The 19454-nt window shown below is 39.4% G+C and overlaps 1 protein-coding gene across 2 annotated transcripts in view; it reads right to left on the bottom strand.

The window, feature by feature from the left end:
* Nucleotides 1–19110, bottom strand: part of MRPL48 (mitochondrial ribosomal protein L48) — a 55541-nt gene extending 36431 nt beyond the window's left edge. Inside the window, exons 1-3 of one of the 2 annotated variants that reach the window (XM_061380820.1) lie at nt 18862–19110; nt 6210–6262; nt 5149–5186 (exon numbers count right to left, since the gene is read on the bottom strand). In XM_061380820.1, the coding sequence (XP_061236804.1) occupies nt 5149–5186; nt 6210–6262; nt 18862–18978 (208 nt within the window). In that variant the 5' untranslated portion in view covers nt 18979–19110. The remainder of the gene's footprint in view (nt 1–5148; nt 5187–6209; nt 6263–18861) is intronic. The other variant, XM_061380821.1, reaches the window with a different exon arrangement.
* Between the last annotated feature and the right edge of the window lie 344 nt (nt 19111–19454).

Here is a 19454-nt window from a genome sequence, read left to right as displayed (position 1 = left end):
AAATGCTGCAATCTTTCTGAAGAGCAATTTGGTAATACACATCAATAGCCGTAAAAACGTGCATTTTCAAGGACTTCCTTGGCAGTCTAGTGGTTAAGACTCCAAGCTTCCAATGCAAGGGGCTCAGATCGGATCCTTGGTTGTGGGGGAATTAAGATTCCAAGCACAACCAAAAAAAAACCAAACCTAAAAATGTGTACTTCCTTTAGCCCAACAATTAGAGTTTTAGAAATATATATCCTATGTAAATAATCACACAAGGGCACAAATACTAATGTGCAAGCATGTTTATCATAGAACTGTTTACATTTCAAAATTTTGGAGACAACTTAAAATTTCTCCAAATAGAAAGCTAAGTAAACTGCTATTGTCCATCTTTCTTTTCAAAAGGAACTTTTTCTCAATTGGACTTTTTTCAATAGCATTTAACATGCCCCCATTTGATCTAGCTTTAAAATCAAGAATAAAACAAAAAGTTACCTCAGAATTAGGTAGCTATCAGATACTACAATACATTACAAAACTACAGTAACCAATAGTATTAAAACAACTTGGTACTGCTATCAAATATACAGATAGATCCATAAAACAACACAAAGTTAAAATACAGTAGGTTCTACATCTATATGGAAACTTAGTATATGATAAGGTAACATCCTCAAATGTATGGGGGAAATGTTAGATGTTTCAATAACTGTTAAAATAACTGGCTGCCCATTTAGAGGGGAGAAAACTGCATTCACACCAGATGGACCACATGTTAAAAAAAGACAAAAACAGAAGATAAATGAAGGATTTTTAAAAATAATCTTGAGGAAAGGAGTAGAGATCTTTCTAAGCATGAAGCAAAATCTAGAAATCAAAGATTAATGAACTGAGCTACACAAAATTTTTAAACTTCAATTCAGCAAAAAGGAAAAAAACAAAAGTCAAGGGATAAATGACTAGAAATAACACAAAGCATTTATGGTAGGAAAATGCTTATTTCCTTACTATATGAAAACTATATAAAAGTTCTTACAGATCAAAAATGAAAAAGCATACAATTCAAAAGAAAAATGGGCAAAAAATATAAACAGGCAGTTCACAAGAAAAGAAATACAAATGGCCAAAAAAAAAAAGAGAAAACAAACTTTCTTAAGAAATGCAAATTAAAATCAGACATTATTTTCACCAGCAAAAAAGTAAGATGTTTTGTAAAACCCAGTTTTGGGCCAGAAAATAGAAATGTAAATTAATACAACTTCTCTGAAGGGCAATCTGACAATACTTACCAAAATTTTCAACTCACAACTCATTGACTCAGCAATTTCAATTCCAGGAATTTATCTTACAAATGTACAGGAACAACTTTACAAAGATGCATAAAAATGGCTGCTGCAGCATTTTTGAAATAACAAAACCTGAAAACAACCTAAGTATCCAGCATTAAGATATAGTAATATACATACATAACATATATGTTCATATACCATATAACTTTCCTGAAAAATATACAAGAAACTGCCATCAACGCATACCACTGAGGAGTAAGATCTGGAAATAGGAGTAAGACCTGGAAACAAAAGCTTTCATCGTATACCTTTTAGTACAATTTCTATTTATTTTTAATATCTGCATGCTTTTGTAATTTTCAACAGTTGATAATTTTAATTTATTTTAAAAACCTTCCTCAGAATACACATCAGTTCAAAATGAACTTATTATCTGGTTATAGGATAAGGGATGAGTCCAAGACTAGGGGACAAACCGGTCTTGAACATAATCCTTATTTTTTAATATACAAGAAAAAATAAAACAATGAAAGTCTAACAAAATGTGCAGTGCTTAGTCACTTATCATATCTGACTCTTTGCGACCCCATGGACTGTAGCCTGCCAGGCTCCTCTGTCCATGGGGATTCTACAGGCAAGAACACTGGAGTGGGTTGCCACGCCCTATTCCAAGGGATCTTCCCAACCTAGGGATCAAACCCAGGTCTCCAGCATTGAAGCCAGATTCTTTACCGTGTGAGCCACCAGGGAAGCCCACAAACAAAATGTGAATAATTGCCAAATATGGGCTCACTGACATATTATCTTTTCACTTTTCTATAATTTTTGTATCTTTCAGAATTAAGTGTCATTAAGAGAAACATAACCATTAAAAATAGTCTTTCCAGACCTCCCTGGTGGGCAGCGTATAAGAATTCACCCATGGATGCAGGAGACATGGGTTCTATCTCTGGTCCGGGAAGATTCCACATACTGTGGAGCAACTAAGCCCCTGCAATACAACTACTGAGCCCCACTCTAGAGCCCTCAGGCCACAACTACTAATCCCGCAGGCTGCAACTACTGAAGCCCAAGCACCTAGAGCCTGTGCTCCACAACAGAAGTCACTGCAACGAGAAGCCCGCGCACCACAACAAAGAGTAGCCCCTACTCACTGAAACATGAGAAAGCCCACACAAAGCAACAAAGACCCAGTGCAGCCAAAAATAAACAAATATATATAAAATTATTATTTGTTAAATCTTTCCTTAACCCCACATCCCTCTCCAGCTCCTGCCAGTTCTCTCTCCTTCCATTCAAAAACAAACTTCTTAAATATATTGTCTGTAACAGCTTTCTCTAACTCCTGAATTCCCATTCACTTGTCAACTGACCTCACCATACCTACACAGATACTACTCTCCCTAAGGTCACTTCTATGCTGTTAAAACCAAGGGATATCAATTAGTCTATATCTTTTGCAAGCCCCTCTCAGCAGCACACAACTGAAACTGGGTAACCACCCTCTCCTTCTTAAAGCACGATCATTTTGGTTGCCATGAAACTATACCATCCTGGTTTTCTCCTACCATGCTGGCCTCCCTTTTCAAGCTCATTAGCCATCTCTTTCACCCTCTACCCAATTGTTTAATGTTGGAGCTCCTCAGGGCCTGATCCTTGGGCCTCTTCTCTACTTGTGTTCCCTGGATAGTCTAATTCATTCTCAAGAAAAATCAACAGTATGATGACTTTCAAATTCAGTTTCAACCCAGACCTATATTTTGAGCTCAAGATCAGTGTCTCCAGTGGACTACTTAGCATATTTTCCTCATAAGCGCTCCAACTTAACATATTCAAACACCAGACTCAGATTCTTACCCTACAAATTGTTCCATTTAAGGCAGTATATTCAAAACAAGTATGTAGAATATTTATTATAGTGGAAACATATTCACCATAGATTAAGTGAGGAAAAAAAGCAGATTATGAAGCGTTATATATAATTTGTTCCCATTACTGCAAGACAAAAAAAAAAAAACATATATACACACAGAGACAGAGACAGAAAGAGAAAGAGAAAAGGCTAGAAGAAGACCTGGTAGGATATACACCAAAATGTTAAGCAATAATTTCTGGAGGATAGGCTAGGATTACAAGTGATGTTTATTTTCTTCATTTCCTTCAGTTTCTTGGCATGTGTGTGTGTGTATAGTATTTATTTTCCATATTCTCTAAAATGCATGCTTTTCACTTTTATGATCAGATTTTCTTAGCTCTTTTTTCCTTTCCTGATAGGATGTAATACAAAATTCAGAGCATCAATTATTATTAAGTTTTCTTGCTAAAACTATTTAACTTAAATCTAGTAAAAATTTTAGATCTAACTTCCAGTTTGCAGGAAGGGGACAGAAGAACATGTCATAAAATACCACAAGAAAATAATCAGACAAATTAAAAACCAAGGACATTCTATAAGTCAAACAGTCTAGCCTAATCACAAAGCATCTGCTGCAGAAATAAAACAGTGAAAGAACTGTTCTATATTAAAGGTGACATTATAGCAAAATGCAAAGCATGACCCTTCTTTGGGCTCTTGGTTATAAACAATCTCATAAAAGACTTTTGGGGGACACCCAAGGAAGTAGATAGAGTATTAGATGACACTGAGGCATATTATTATTAATTTTCTTCAAGGAGATAATGCTATTGTGGTTCTTTAATAGAATGGAAAGAATATCCTTGTTTCTAGAAATGGATGCTTAAGTATTAGGATTGAAACATCATAACATCTGATCAAGAAAGCTGAACCTGACAAAATGTTAACAACAGTTGAATTTAAGTGATGGGTCTAGAAGTGTTCATTATATTATTCTTGGGGAAAAAAATTATTTCTTACAACACTGTAAGTTTTCAAATGGCAAGGATCATATCATCTTAATTTTGTATCCCCAGCACCTAAAATGCATCCTAGTCCAATAAATATTTGTTGAGAGAATGAATAAATAAAAAGAAGCACATATTTTGAGAGGTTGGGCTTTAGGTCTGGTGGAAGTGGTGATTCTCTACACATAGCTGCCATTGTCTGAAATAATTAACAGATATAAAACTTACGTCATGCATGGCACGTAATAAGCCATCAGTAAATGTTAGTTCCCTTCCTTACTCCCATTCTTTTATTTCTGATACTTTTTTTATGGCCACACCATGTGGCTTGTAGGATCTAATAAAGTTCCCCAACTAGGTATCGAAACCATGCTCCCTACAGTCGAAGTGAAGATTCCTAACCACCGGACCACCAGGGAATTCCCTGTTTCTGATACTCTTTAGTCATATAACAGATGTCATTATCTAATGGCTGCTTTGAAATCTGTCACATAATAAAGTAAAAATGGCAAGCAATAGGATTGAAACATTGAAATTCACTGAGTTAACCAGATTAAATGGATTTATTTTGGATAAAATCCTGTAGAAAAAGCCTTAGCCTGGTAGATAATGGACATGAAAGACAGGTCTGGAATAGTAGCAAAAATAATAATAACAATAGTGAACATTTTTGAGCACTTTATATGTTTTACCTCACTGAATCTTCAAATAATTCACTGTAGTTTGTACTATAAATTCCCCTCATTTTTTAAAGTGAGAAAACCAAGTCATAGAAAAGTAGTTAAAGGTCACAGAACAGTATGTGTTAGAGCTGGAATCTAAACCTACTACAGAACTCTTGCTCTTAACCCACAATTTATGTTCTTGCCCATTGTCCAATTCCATGTGAGGGGTAGGACTTGGTCTCAGCCAATCTTCCCAAAGATATATTTGGCAACTTTTCAGACAAAATTATACTAGTGCTAGAGGGTCACTTAAATCAACTAGACCACATCAGGAAATAACTGCTTACCTGCAGAATAGACAGGATTCTCTCCTGAAGTTCTGAACCTAAAAAGAGGGAGAAGGCATGTTCAGTACAGTTAGATATGCACATTTTATTTGCACAGCTACCAAAACTTGTATGCTCCTCATTACAGATATGTCAATACTACACGTTTCCTTATTCTATCCTTCTCTTCTTTCCATAAATATTATTAAGTACTTACTATGGGTCAGACAATGTGTTAGGTCCTGAAGATGCAAAAGCAAGTAAAATATCTCTATCTATGGTCTAGTTGGAAGAGAGATGAGTAAACAGATGTGAGCCACAATATAGTCCTGGTACAGAGCAAAAACACATACAAGATTTAGTGGAATACACAGGAAAGTATGACGATTTCTACCAGGGGATGAAACTACTGGAGCTGAGTTTTTAAAAACAAAGAACTACTCTTAATTGTTTAGCCTTACAGAAAAAGCATTCTAGGCAGAGATATGAAAGTACTATGTCTGGGGAACAGCAAGCAGGTGGGTGTGAGTGGCACTTCAGCAGCAGGGAAGGGGGCAGGGCAAAAGAGGCAACCAGGGACCAGGTTATACCAGGTTATGAAGACCTCATAACCTGCGGTGAGCAGTTTGGTCTTTGCTCTGTGAAGGCAGTGGGAAGCTCCTGGTAGAGTTTAATCACAAAAGTGATGTGATCAGGTTTAAGTTTTGGAAAGTTAACTCTGGTGAGTAATGAATGAGAAGAAGTGAAACTGAGACAAGAGAAACTACCAGTAAAGTGGTTCTTACAATAGCCTTGTGTTATTAGAACATATTTCAAAAGTAAGGCTGATGGGATTTGTCCAGGAATTAGATGTAGAGTAAAAGAAACAATAGTATCAACCATGACTCCAAAGATTCTGTCCTGTGCAACTAGATAATTGGAGTTGTCATTTACCGAGAATGGGGAAGGAGTAAGATAGCAGGTGAGTTAATGCTTGAGATGCTTAAGAAACATGTAAGGGGAGATCATGAAAGAAGAATGCTGTGTGAACATTCTAGATGCAAATATTAGCTATATTTAATTACTATTATTAATATCCTTACCTCAAGAGGGAAAAGGCTTGCTTAAAAATGGTCTCATTCTTCAGACACAGCACCTATAGCAAAACAGCCACATTAGATCAACCATAAGCATTCACAGACCTCCAAGTACCTCTTCACCAAGAGGCTAGAAACCCACAGTACACAAACCAAAACAAAACCCAAGTCTCTTGTCTAGCAAAGAAGCTTCCCTACAGTTAATACCAAACATGCAGGCAAACCAAGGCCATGTTCTTTCCTATTTCACCCACTACAGAAAATGCTGGAAAAATAGAAGCCCCCCTTTTGGGGGCTGCTTTTTTTAATTCACCATATTTCCCCTTTCTAATTTGATTTATATTTTCTAATATCAACAACCATTATGCATGTGTCAAGCACAGGCACCATGCAAGGGACTTTGAATTCTAATTCTCAAAACACTGCAAGGCAATTCTACAGGTGAAGCAACTAAGGCCCACAGAAGTTATATTCCAAGAAATTACAGCTAACAAGTGGCTAAAATGACTGCTTTACTCCAAAGACTATGTCTCTATTACAGTATACTGTCTCTTTTAATAGTAACAACAATAATAACAACTATACCAACATGAACAAAATAATAATAATGAAAGGAGGTAGTTGCAGTGGCAGCTTCCCTTCCCAATCTTACCCCTAATAACCCAGTTATTTCCTTCTCACTCTGCCCTGCTGGCACTCACTCAAAAGATCACTGGTATAGCTTTACTAAGGTAGTCCTTAACATAGAGGAGGTCTTTCTATAAAGTAACTAGATAGTAAGTAATAAATGGCCTTAAGTTTCCATAATATAAAGAGAAAATCCTGTCCACTACGATAACAATTTCAATTCCTTCAACATGTATGTGTTAAAAGTCCATTATGTGTAAAAGCCTTCAGAAACAAAGGAAAGTCTGAGAAACTGTCATAGACAAGAAGAGTCTAAGCAGACATGACTAAATGTAATATACTAGGTAGGATCCTAGAACAGAAAAAGGACCCTGGATTTTTTAAAAATGAAAGAAGTATTAGTAAAACATGGACTTGATAATAATATATCAATATCAGTTCATTAATCATAAAAAGTATACCATACAAATATAATAGGGGAAATTGGATATGGGGGTATATCCAGTATTGTCTTTGCAACTTTTCTGTAATTCTAAAACTATTCTAAAGTTTTGTTTTGCTTTTTTGGCTGTGCTGCCATGGCTGGCATGGCATGTGGGATCTTAGTTTTTTCCACCAGGGATCGAACCCCTGCCCCCTGCAGTGGAAGCACAGAATCCTAACCACTGGACCGCCAGCAAAGTCCTCTAAAGTTTATTTTTTAAAAGCCTAATAGGTGCCAACTATTGTGGTGACTATGAAAGGGACTAGAAGAACAAAATGTAACAATATGAATGAACTTGGAACCATTATGCTAAATAAAAGAAGACAGTCACAAAGGGCCAGTATTGTATGACTCCATTTATATGAAATATCCAGAATAGCAAATCTATAGAAAAAGAAAGACTAGTGGTTGCCTTGGGTTGGGGGGTTTGGGAAGCTGGAGATGACAATTAAGGGATATGGGACGTCTTTGGGACTTCTTTCTAGGGTGATAAAAAAGTTCTAAAATTGCTTGTAGTGACAGTAACACAACCCTGAATATATTAAAAGTCATTGGGGAGGGAGGAGGGAGGAGGGTTCAGGATGGGGAACACATGTATACCTGTGGCAGATTCATTTTGATATTTGGCAAAACTAATACAATTATGTAAAGTTTAAAAATAAAATAAAATTTAAAAAAAATAAAAATTAAAGTCATTGAATTATACACTTTAAATGGGCAAATTGTATGGTATATGACATATCTCAATAAAGCCTTTTTAAAAATGTAAGCACGACCCCCGTTTTATAGGAGTTTGAACGGCTGGAGATATGAACATACATTTGTATTAAATAGCTAAGTAATACCACAGCATCATATGATTAAGTCAAAACAGGTGGCAAAACAACTGACACCTCTAGCAGAAAATCTGTGTATTAATGGCAAGGAGAAGTTCTCTAGCTTTGGAGATGTTACAGATATTGCTGAGAATCTGCCCAAAGTCATGAACCTTCTCCCCAGACATATACAGGTACAAATATACAAAAGGCTGCATCCTGAGCACAGAGAATTATATCCAGAATCTTCTAATAACCAATAATGGAAAAGAATCTGAAAAAGAATATGTATATATTAATATGCATATATAACTCAGTCACTTTGCTATATACTTGAAACACTGTAAACCAACTATACTTCAATTTTTAAAATTGCAGAAAAAAAATGTGGGATATAGAACCAAATAAAGTGAGGTGGATGTGACTGGTGATAGAAGCAAGCTCCAATGCTGTAAACAGCAATATTGCATAGGAACCTGGAATGTTAGGTCCATGAATCAAGGCAAATTGAAAGTGGTCAAACAGGAGATGCAAGAGTGAACATCGACATTCTAGGAGTGAACTAACATGGACTGGAATGGGTGAATTTAACACAGATGACCATTGTATCTACTACTGCGGGCAGGAATCCCTTAGAAGAAATGGAGTAGCCATCATGGTCAAAAAAACAGTCTGAAATGCAGTACTTGGATGCAGTCTCAAAAACGACAGAATGATCTCTGTTCGTTTCCAAGGCAAACCCTTCAATATCACAGTAATCCAAGTCTATGCCCCAACCAGTATCGCTGAAGAAGCTGAAGTTGAATGGTTCTATGAAGACCTACAAGACCTTTTAGAACTAACACCCAAAAAAGATGTCCTTTTCATTATAGGGGACTGGAATGCAAAAGTAGGAAGTCAAGAAAAACCTGGAGTAAACAGGCAAATTTGGCCTTGGAATACAGAATGAAGCAGGGCAAAGGCTATTAGAGTTTTGCCAAGAGTACGCACTGGTCATAGCAAACACCCACTTCCAATAACACAAGAGAAGACTCTACACATGGACATAACCAGATGGTCAACACTGAAATCAGACTGATTATATTCTTTGCAGTCAAAGATGGAGAAGCTCTATATGGTCAGCAAAAACAAGACTGGGAAATGCAAAGAAATAGAGGAAAACAACAGAATGGGAATGACTAGAGATCTCTTCAAGAAAATTAGAGATACCAAGGGAACATTTGATGCAAAGATGGACTCAATAAAGGACAGAAATGGTATGGACCTAACAGAACCAGAAGATATTAAGAAGAGGTGGCAAGAATATACAGAAGAACTGTACAAAAAAGATCTTCACGACCAAGATAATCATGATGCTGTGATCACTCACCTAGAGCCAGACATACTGGAATGTGAAGTCAAGTGGGCCTTAGGAAGCATCACTACGAACAAAGCTAGTGGAGGTGATGGAATTCCAGTTGAGCTATTTCAAATCCTAAAAGATGATGCCGTGAATGTGCTGCACTCAATATGTCAGCAAATTTGGAAAACTCAGCAGTGGCCACAGGACTGGAAAAGGTCCGTTTTCATTCCAATCCCAAAGAAAGGCAATGCCAAAGAATGCTCAAACTACCACACAATTGCACTCATCTCACATGCTAGTAAAGAAATGCTCAAAATTCTCCAAGCCAGGCTTCAACAATATGTGAACCGTGAACTTCCAGATGTTCAAGCTGGTTTTAGAAAAGGCAGAGGAACCAGAGATCAAATTGCCAACATCCACTGGATCATCGAAAAAGCAAGAGAGTTCCAGAAAAACATCTACTTCTGCTTTATTGACTATGCCAAAGCCTTTGACTGTGTGGATCACAAGAAACTGTGGAAAATTCCGAAAGAGATGAGAATACCAGACCACCTGACCTGCCTCTTGAGAAACCTTTATGCAGGTCAGGAAGCAACAGTTAGAACTGGACATGGAACAACAGACTGGTTCCAAATAGGAAAAGGAGTACATCAAGGCTGTATATTGTCACCCTGCTTATTTAACTTGCATGCAGAGTACATCATGAGAAACACTGGGCTGGAGGAAGCACAAGCTGGAATCAAGATTGCCGGGAGAAATATCAATAACCTCAGATATGCAGTTGACACCACCCTTATGGCAGAAAGTGAAGAGGAACTAAAGAACCTCCTGATGAAAGTGAAAGAGGAGAGTGAAAAAGTTGGCTTAAAGCTCAACATTCAGAAAACAAAGATCATGGCATCCAGTCCCATCACTTCATGGCAAATAGATGGGGAAACAGTGGAAACAGTGGCTGACTTTATTTTTCTGGGCTCCAAAATCACTGCAGATGGTGACTGCAGCCATGAAATTAAAAGACGCTTACTCCTTGGAAGGAAAGTTATGACCAACCTAGATAGCATATTCAAAAGCAGAGACATTACTTTGCCAACAAAAGTCCGTCTAGTCAAGGCTATGGTTTTTCCAGTAGTCACGTATGGATGTGAGAGTTGGACTGTGAAGAAAGCTGAGCACCGAAGAATTGATGCTTTTGAACTGTGGTGTTGGAGAAGACTCTTGAGAGTTCCTTGGACTGCAAAGAGATCCAACCAGTCCATTCTAAAGGAGATCAGTCCTGGGTGTTCTTTGGAATGAATGATGCTAAAGCTGAAACTCCAATACTTTGGCTACCTCATGAGAAGAGTTGACTCATTGGAAAAGACTCTGACGCTGGGAGGAATTGGTCGGCAGGAGGAGAAGGGGACGACAGAGGATGAGATGGCTGGATAGCATCACCGACTCGATGGACCTGAGTTTGAGCGAACTCTGGGAGTTGGTGATAGACAGGGAGGCCTGGTGTGCTGCAATTCATGGGGTCGCAAAGAGTCGGACACAACTGAGCAACTGAACTGAACTGAACTGCAAGTGAGGGAGGAAAAAAAGTTTACATACTACTTCAAGAGATTCACTGAAACTCTTAATATCCCCCACAGACCACTATGCTAAAACGAGATTCTCAAAGGCAAGAGTCATGTCTTCCTCTCAGGCACAATGTTGTTTTAATAAAAAAATAAATGATTAGAAAGAAGTGAATGACTGCTAATCATTGCTACCATTTATTACTACCCAGACCTATTTTGTTGAGTACCTACCATGTGTCTAAATCATAATTTCATTACCAGATAAGTATTATTATCCCATTTTACAGATGGGGAAACTGAGATTAAGTACAATTGCGTAACTTTAATTGTAACAAAGTTAAACAGCTACTATCAGAACTAGCATAGGATATTAGGTTTCTGACTCCAAGCCTGTAATTTTCCCCTATTCTACACCCTCTCTCCCTTAAATGAAGGTGTTGCTGCTGCTAAGTTGCTTCAGTTGTGTCCGACTCTGTGCAACCCCAAAGATGGCAGCCCATCAGGCTCCCCCATCCCCGGGATTCTCCAGGCAAGAACACTGGAGTGGGTTGCCATTTCCTTCTCCAATGCATGAAAGTGAAAAGCGAAAGTGAAGTTGCTCAGTCGTGTCCGACTCTTAGCGACCCCATGGACTGCAGCCTACCAGGCTCTTATCGACCCCATGGACTGCAGCCTACCAGGCTCCTCTGTCCATGGGAGTTTCCAGGCAAGAGTACTGGAGTGGGGTGCCACTGCCTTCTCCGAATGAAGGTGTTAGTGCTTAGGAAATCAGGAGGGAAATGTTCATATTTAGGAAAAGTATCCCAGAGAATGTGAGGTCATGAAGATTGGGATATGAATAGACAGAAGGAAGGACAAAGTATATAGACAATCCTAAAAATGACAATTAAATCAGATACCAAAAGACTCTGTAAACATGTGTACAATATTCTTAACCTAATGTTGGTCACAATAAAAGAGCAGTCACAGGGGCTCTGGCTGGCTCCCCCACCACTGGCCACCATATCTTGGTCAGTAATTTTCCCCTCTCTGGAGTTAGAGCCAATGACTCTAAGATCCCTCCGGGGCCAAGATCTATCAACCACGACAAACAGAACAGAAATCAGAGTGAACAGAATGTACTCTTAAATGGGTCAGTCACTTTATACAGAAGAGGTATTGGATGGGAAGAGAGATCTAGATAAGACTGATCTTTCCTCACTTTAAATGTTCAGATTTCTGAGTCTCCACAACAGCTATGAATTTAATTATCTAAAAGCCAACCCTTTTTAAGGGTGGACAACTGTCTGGAAGACAACCAAATTATGGCATGAACTCTTCCTTTCAGCTCTGGGAAATGTGCTTCCTCTTCCCTACAATGCTCAGCATTATTTATCATGACAAAAGTAATCTATTTTGGGACCGTATCCACAAATACTCTCTCTCCCCAGTCAGCAAAGAAAGAGCAGCTCCAGCTCTGGAGCAAATGGAAGAGGAGGCCAGTGATTCTAGTGAATGAATGAATGAGGACATAGATGCCCCAGCAGGTAACAAAAACACTTGTCCCATAAGCTTGGGAGTCAGGAACCAGGAAAGGACTACACAGCAACATAAGAACCAGTCATGGGGCAAAATCTATAGTGTGTGAGTAGCTTCAGATACCAGAGTCCTGGGGTGGGTGGTGACAGTAGTGGGTAAGGGTCCCATGAGGCAAGCACTTGAGAGCTGTTCTATGAGTATTAACAGAATATATCTGTATACTAACAAATATTACTTAAAATAGCATTGTTACTATCACTTACAGAGTAATCCTTTGTTCTAAGCACTTTGCTCAATTTTTCATCAATCCTCTAATAGAAGCATCAAAATAATTGCCTCTTTTCATAGAGGAAAAACATAATTTATATAATGATGTCCTTTTCATTATAGGGGACTGGAATGCAAGGTAGGAAGTCAAGAAACACCTGAAATAACAGGCAAATTTGGCCTTGGGGTACAGAATGAAGCAGGGGAAAGGCTAATAGAGTTCTGCCAAGAGAATGCATAGGTCATAGTAAACACCCTCTTCCAACAACACAAGAGAAGACTCTACACATGGACATCACCAGATGGTCAACACCAAAATCAGACTGATTATATTCTTTGCAGCCAAAGATGGAGAAGCTCTATACAGCCAGCAAAAACAAGACTGGGAGCTGACTGTGGCTCAGATCATGAACTCCTTATCACCAAATTCAGACTTAAATTGAAGAAAGTAGGGAAAACCACTAGACCATTCAGATATGACCTAAATCAAATCCCTTATGATTATACAGTGGAAGTGAGAAATAGATTTAAGGGACTTTTTTTTTTTTTTCCTTTCTTTTTTTTTTTCTTACATTTATTTCATGTGTTCCCCATCCTGAACCCTCCTCCCTCCTCCCTCCCCATACCATCTAAGGGACTAGATCTGATAGACAGAGTGCCTGATGAACTATGGACGGAGGTTCATGACATTCTATAAGAGACAGAGATCAAGACCATCCTCAAGAAAAAGAAATACAAAAAAGCAAAATGGTTGTCTGAGGAGGTCTTACAAACAGTTGTGAAAAGAAGAGAAGTGAAAAGCAAAGGCAAAACAGAAAGATATACGCATTTGAAGGCAGAGTTCCAAAGAATAGCAAGGAGAGATTAGAAAGCCTTCCTCAGTGATCAGTGTAAAGAAATAGAGGAAAACAAGAATGGGAAAGACTAGCAATCTTTTCAAGAAAATTAGAGATACAAAAGGAACATTTCATGCAAAGATGGGCACAATAAAAGACAGAAATGGTATGGACCTAACAGAACCAGAAGATATTAAGAAGAGGTGGCAAAAATACACAGAAGAACTATACAAAGAAATCTTCATGACCCAGATAATCACGATGGTGTGATCACTCACCTAGAGCTAGACATCCTGGAATGTGAAGTCAAGTGGGCCTTAGGAAGCATCACTACGAACAAAGCTAGTAGAGGTGATGGAATTCCAGTTGAGTTACTTCAAATCCTAAAAGATGATGCCATGAAAGTGCTGCACTCAATATGTTAGCAAATTTAGAAAACTCAGCAGTGGCCACAGGACTGGAAAAGGTCAGTTTTCATTCCAATCCCAAAGAAAGGCAATGCCAAAGAATGCTCAAACTACCACACAATTGCACTCATCTCACATGCTAGTAAAGAAATGCTCAAAATTCTCCAAGCCAGGCTTCAACAATATGTGAACCGTGAACTTCCAGATGTTCAAGCTGGTTTTAGAAAAGGCAGAGGAACCAGAGATCAAATTGCCAACATCCACTGGATCATCGAAAAAGCAAGAGAGTTCCAGAAAAACATCTACTTCTGCTTTATTGACTATGCCAAAGCCTTTGACTGTGTGGATCACAAGAAACTGTGGAAAATTCTGAAAGAGATGGGAATACCAGACCACCTGACCTGCCTCCTGAGAAACCTGTATGCAGGTCAGGAAGCAACAGTTAGAACTGGACATGGAACAACAGACTGGTTCCAAATAGGAAAAGGAGTACATCAAGGCTGTATATTGTCACCCTGCTTATTTAACTTATATGCAGAGTACATCATGAGAAATGTTGGGCTGGAGGAAGCACAAGCTGGAATCAAGATTGCTGGGAGAAATATCAATAACCTTAGACATGCAGATGACACCACCCTTATGGCAGAAAGTAAAGAAGAACTAAAGAGCTTCCTGATGAAAGTGAAAGAGGAGAGTGAAAAAGTTGGTTTAAAACTCAACATTCAGGAAACAAAGATTATGGCATCTGATCCCATCACTTCATGTTAAATAGATGGGGAAACAGTGGAAACAGTGAGAGAGTTTATTTTTGGGGGCTCCAAAATCACTGCAGATGGTGACTGCAGCCATGAAATTAAAAGACACTTAACTCCTTGGAAGGAAAGTTATGACCAACGTAGACAGCATATTAAAAAGCAGAGCTGTTACTTTGCCAACAAAGGTCCGTCTAGTCAAGGCTATGGTTTTTCTAGTAGTCACGTATGGATGTCAGAGTCGGACTGTAAAGAAAGCTGGGGGCTGAAGAATTGATGCTTTTGAAATGTGGTGTTGGAAAAGACTCTTGAGAGTCCCTTGGACTGCAAGGAGATCCAACCAGTCCATCCTAAAGGAAATCAGTCCTGTATATTCATTGAAAGGACTGATGCTGAAGCTGAAACTCCAATACTTTGGCCACCTGATGCGAGGAGCTGACTGATTTGAAAAAACCCTGATGCTGGGAAAGATTGAAGGTGGGAGAAGGGGACAACAGAGGATGAATTGGTTGGATGGCATCACTGACTCTATGGACATGAGTTTGAGTAAACTCCGTGAGTTGGTGATGGACAGGGAGGCCTGGCGTGCTGCCATTCATGGGGTCGAAAAGAGATGGACACGACTGAGCGACTGAACTGAACTGTAATGATAGAGGGAAAAAAACAAAAGCTTTTAAGTTGCCAAAGTTTTAGGTTTGCTAAGACATGCCAAGAATTCAAACCAAGTCTAAATCCAAAGTCCATGTTTTTCATTCTGGTGTGTGTGTGTGTGTGTTTGTATACACGAGTGCTCAGTTGCTCAGTGGTGTCTGACTCTTTGCAACCCCATAGACTATAGCTGACCAGGCTCCTCTGTCTATGGGATTTTCCAGGCTAAAATACTGGAGCAGGTTGCCATTTCCTACTCCAGGGGATCTTCCTGACGCAGGAACTGAACTCATGTCTCTTGTGTTTCCTGCTCTGGCAGGCAGATTCTTCACCACTGAACTACCAGGGAAGCCCATTCTGCCATACTACCTCTCAAAAATACAATAGCAATTAACAGCAGCAAAATTCATATAATAATAGCCTAAACAGTTCTACCATTTTTTGAGTACTTGCTATACGCCAAACATCATTTCCACTAACCCTTGCAACCATTCTATGAAGCAGGTATTTATACCCCCATTTTACTGTGAGGAAACCAAAGCTCAGAAAGATGAATTAACATACCTGATGCAGATAGCTAGTAAGTGATGTTTGAACTGACCTTTTCCTATGTTCTTGCAAAATTGCTTTTGTTTGTAGTTTTTCCTTTGGCCATTCTTCTGAATATGTATAACATAGTGACTATCAAAGACTGTCTTTGCCCTGAGTCGTTATAGTAGTTAGAAATACAAATTAGAGATTCACACAGACCTGGGTTTGAATATCAGCTCCTCTGTGTTACTAGCTGTATGATCTTTGGAAAGTCTCTTAAAAAATATTTGGCCTCACATACTATATGATTTCATTGATATGAAAAGAGCCAACTCATTAGAAAAGACCCTGATGATGGGAAAGATTGACGGCAAAAGAAGAAAGGGACGGCAGAGGATAAGATGGCTAGATATGATCACTGACTCAGTGGATATGAATCTGAGCAAATCTGAGAGACAGGGGAGGACAGAGGCTGGCCTGCTACAGTCCATGAGACTTCAAAGAGTCAAACTTGACTTAGTGATGAACAATATCAGCAACTTTAGGCCAAGTATATTGTAGGCTGGGTACCTACAGACATGAAGAAAATACAACTGCCCACCCACAATCTTTCTAATGAGGAAAGCAGATGTGCAAATTACTTATTATATTGCAATGAGATCAGTATAATGGGCTGCACAGGTCACAAAGAAATGAAGGACTGACAGCTGGGAAGATCAAGGAAGGTTCTCATTCCTCATTTCACACATGAAGGAAACCAAGATTATTATCAAATTAGGGAGATGTAAAATACTCAGAAAAGGAAAGGCAGTGGGGTTTTAGGAGGGATAGAAAATCTAGGCTCCAATCTCAGCATTACCACAAAATAGACTATTGACCTATAAGCAAGGCATTCATTCATATAGGCATTTGGTAAAGCATTTGAGAACTATTATGTATCAGGTATTGTACCAGTAATTTCCATCTCTTTATTTGTTGTGCCTGCCAAGATTATCTCATAGCGAGATAAAATGAAATTATGAAAATGAAAGCAGTTCATTAGCTGCAGAATAATGTTAACATTCCTATTTGTATAGTTATTCGCACAAAATACTCTTACTGACATTATTTTCTATAATTTTTATAATTCCATATGATGGGCATTATCACTTGCATTTTACATATAAAAAACTAAAGCAGAGAGGCCAAATTACCTGCCTAAGGCCACACAGCTAGCAAGAGGTAGAACACAGCTCTGATGCAAATCCCATAAATGTAAAGTATTAACTAACACTTCAGACAGACAAATACAAGACTGCATACGATTAAGTGCCAAAAGATAATACCAGCTAAGAGTTCAAAAAATAAACAAGCACTTTGGCTAGAATGGTCTGAAAGGTTTTAAGGAAAAGATTAGATCTGAGCTGCGCTTTGAAAAATGGAGCATTTGGAGGTGGTGAAAAAGTAAGGGCATTCTGAGAAAGCTCCTGGAGATCAAAGATTAGGAATTCAGTATTGAGTAAATAAAGAGGACACTACCTGGTCAAAAGCGACAGGTCAGAATAGAAGAGGGAAATCAGTAACAAAGGAATCTAGAAGGGAGAAGTGACATCAGACTCAGAGGGGCCCTATATAATCTTATACCTTAAGGTGATAGCCTATGACAGATTTCCATGGGTTCTTCAGGAGTATGTGTGTTGTGTGCTGTGCTTAGTCGCTCAGTCGTGTCCAACTCTCTGCTACCCCATGGACTGCAGCCCGCCAGACTCCTCTGTCCATGGGGGCAGAATGGCTAAAAACAGTACACCTTGAACAATGATTGCTCCCTTTCAGCAGCATTCCTCAGATTCAAAGCTTTTAGAGTAGGAGCTTGGAGTCACCAATCTGACCGTTTTTAACAATTAAATTTAGAAACTTTACAGTTTTTTTTTTTCTTTCTATAATTCTTTTCACCAGATCTAGTCAAATTCTCACAATCTGGCTAAAGTGAACAACTGAGAGTTATTTCGTTAAGAATAAAGTGAGGTTTGGGATCTTAAGGAAACAAAACTAGAGACATTCAGGGGCTGCCCCAAAGTAGGACTAGTAGATCTGTGAGCGACAATGATCATGTTGATTTATGTATCATGGAGGTATAGCCTCCAAATTAATTCCTCAAATAAAATTTTAACATAAATTGCTAAAAAAAAAACACAGTCATTATTCTAAATAGTATGAAACAAATGAAAAAGCACAATTTTAATCTGTTAAGAGGACAAAGGAAAGCAAAGGAATGCTTTATGGTGGTTCATATGGTTTTACTGCAGTCACGTAACTAAGGGTTTGTAAGTCAAAACGTTCTTTTTATTATTACGCTTCCCTATCGCCAAGTAGCTTCCCTGGTAGCTCAGGTAGTAAAGCCTCTGCTTGCAATGCGGGAGGCCTGGGTTTGATCCCTGGGTCGGGAAGATCCCCTGGAGAAGGAAATAGCAACCCACTCCAGTACTCATGCCTGGAAAATTCCATGGATGGAGGAGCCTGGTAGGCTACAGTCCGTGGGATTGCAGAGTCGGACACGACTGAGCAACTTCACTGATCGCCAAGTAGCCTCACATCCCAATCTGTTCAGCGAGTCAAAACGGTATTCTTAGAAAAAAATCTGGAAGTTGATGACTTAAAGCAAAAATAAAATGACCTGCTCAAGGTCATAGATACTATCCGGACCTATTCGGGTGATTGCCATTGCAGGTCTCCTATCTATCCAGGCCAATGTGCGGCGAGGATAGCACGGAGGGGGCGTGGCGCGCGGGTTACCGCAGCCGAATCCTCCCCGGAACAGAGGGGAAAGCGCAACCCTTTGACAGGGCGCCGCACGTGCTGCCGGGAAGAGGTTGTTCTTGCCCGAGTCTCTTACCCGGATGTCGGCAGCCGCGTTATAGCCCCGCCGCCCCCTCCCAGCTCCGCTTTCCTCACCACCTCTCTCGTGCCCAGCTTGGATAGACTGCGTTACCTTTCCTAGTGCTCCGTTCATCCTTGGCGGCAGCGCGGCCCGTACTTTTGCCAGGTGAAGATGGGCTCAACAAGCCGCGACCCCACTGAAAACCCTGACGGAACGGCCTCGATCCAGTCCGGCAACAATATCCGACCGAGACTCACTCAACTCCCGCAGCACCTTGGTTCCGGCAGCTTCTGAGACTTAAGTGTCTAGAAATCCTCTCAGTTTCCGTTCTTATTACAGCTCAAATGTCACTTTCACTGCCATCTCTGCTTTGCCCCAATAATTTGCAGACAATTCGGCTATTTGATCTGCCATACTATATATTATCGGTTTCCCTGATAGCTCAGTTGGTAAATAATCCTCCTGCAATGCAGGAGAACCCGGTTCGATTCCTGGGTCGGAAAGATCCGCTGGAGAAGGGAAAGGCTACCCACTTCAGTTTTCTTGGGCTTCTCTTGTGGCTCAGCTGGTAAAGAATACGCCCGCAGTGCGGGAGACTTGGGTTCGAT

The sequence above is a fragment of the Bos javanicus genome, chromosome 15 (genome assembly GCF_032452875.1).
Source record: "Bos javanicus breed banteng chromosome 15, ARS-OSU_banteng_1.0, whole genome shotgun sequence".
In the NCBI taxonomy this organism is placed as follows: domain Eukaryota; kingdom Metazoa; phylum Chordata; class Mammalia; order Artiodactyla; family Bovidae; genus Bos; species Bos javanicus.
Note: the sequence above shows the minus strand (reverse complement) of the source record. Positions and strands in the feature narration are given on the sequence as shown.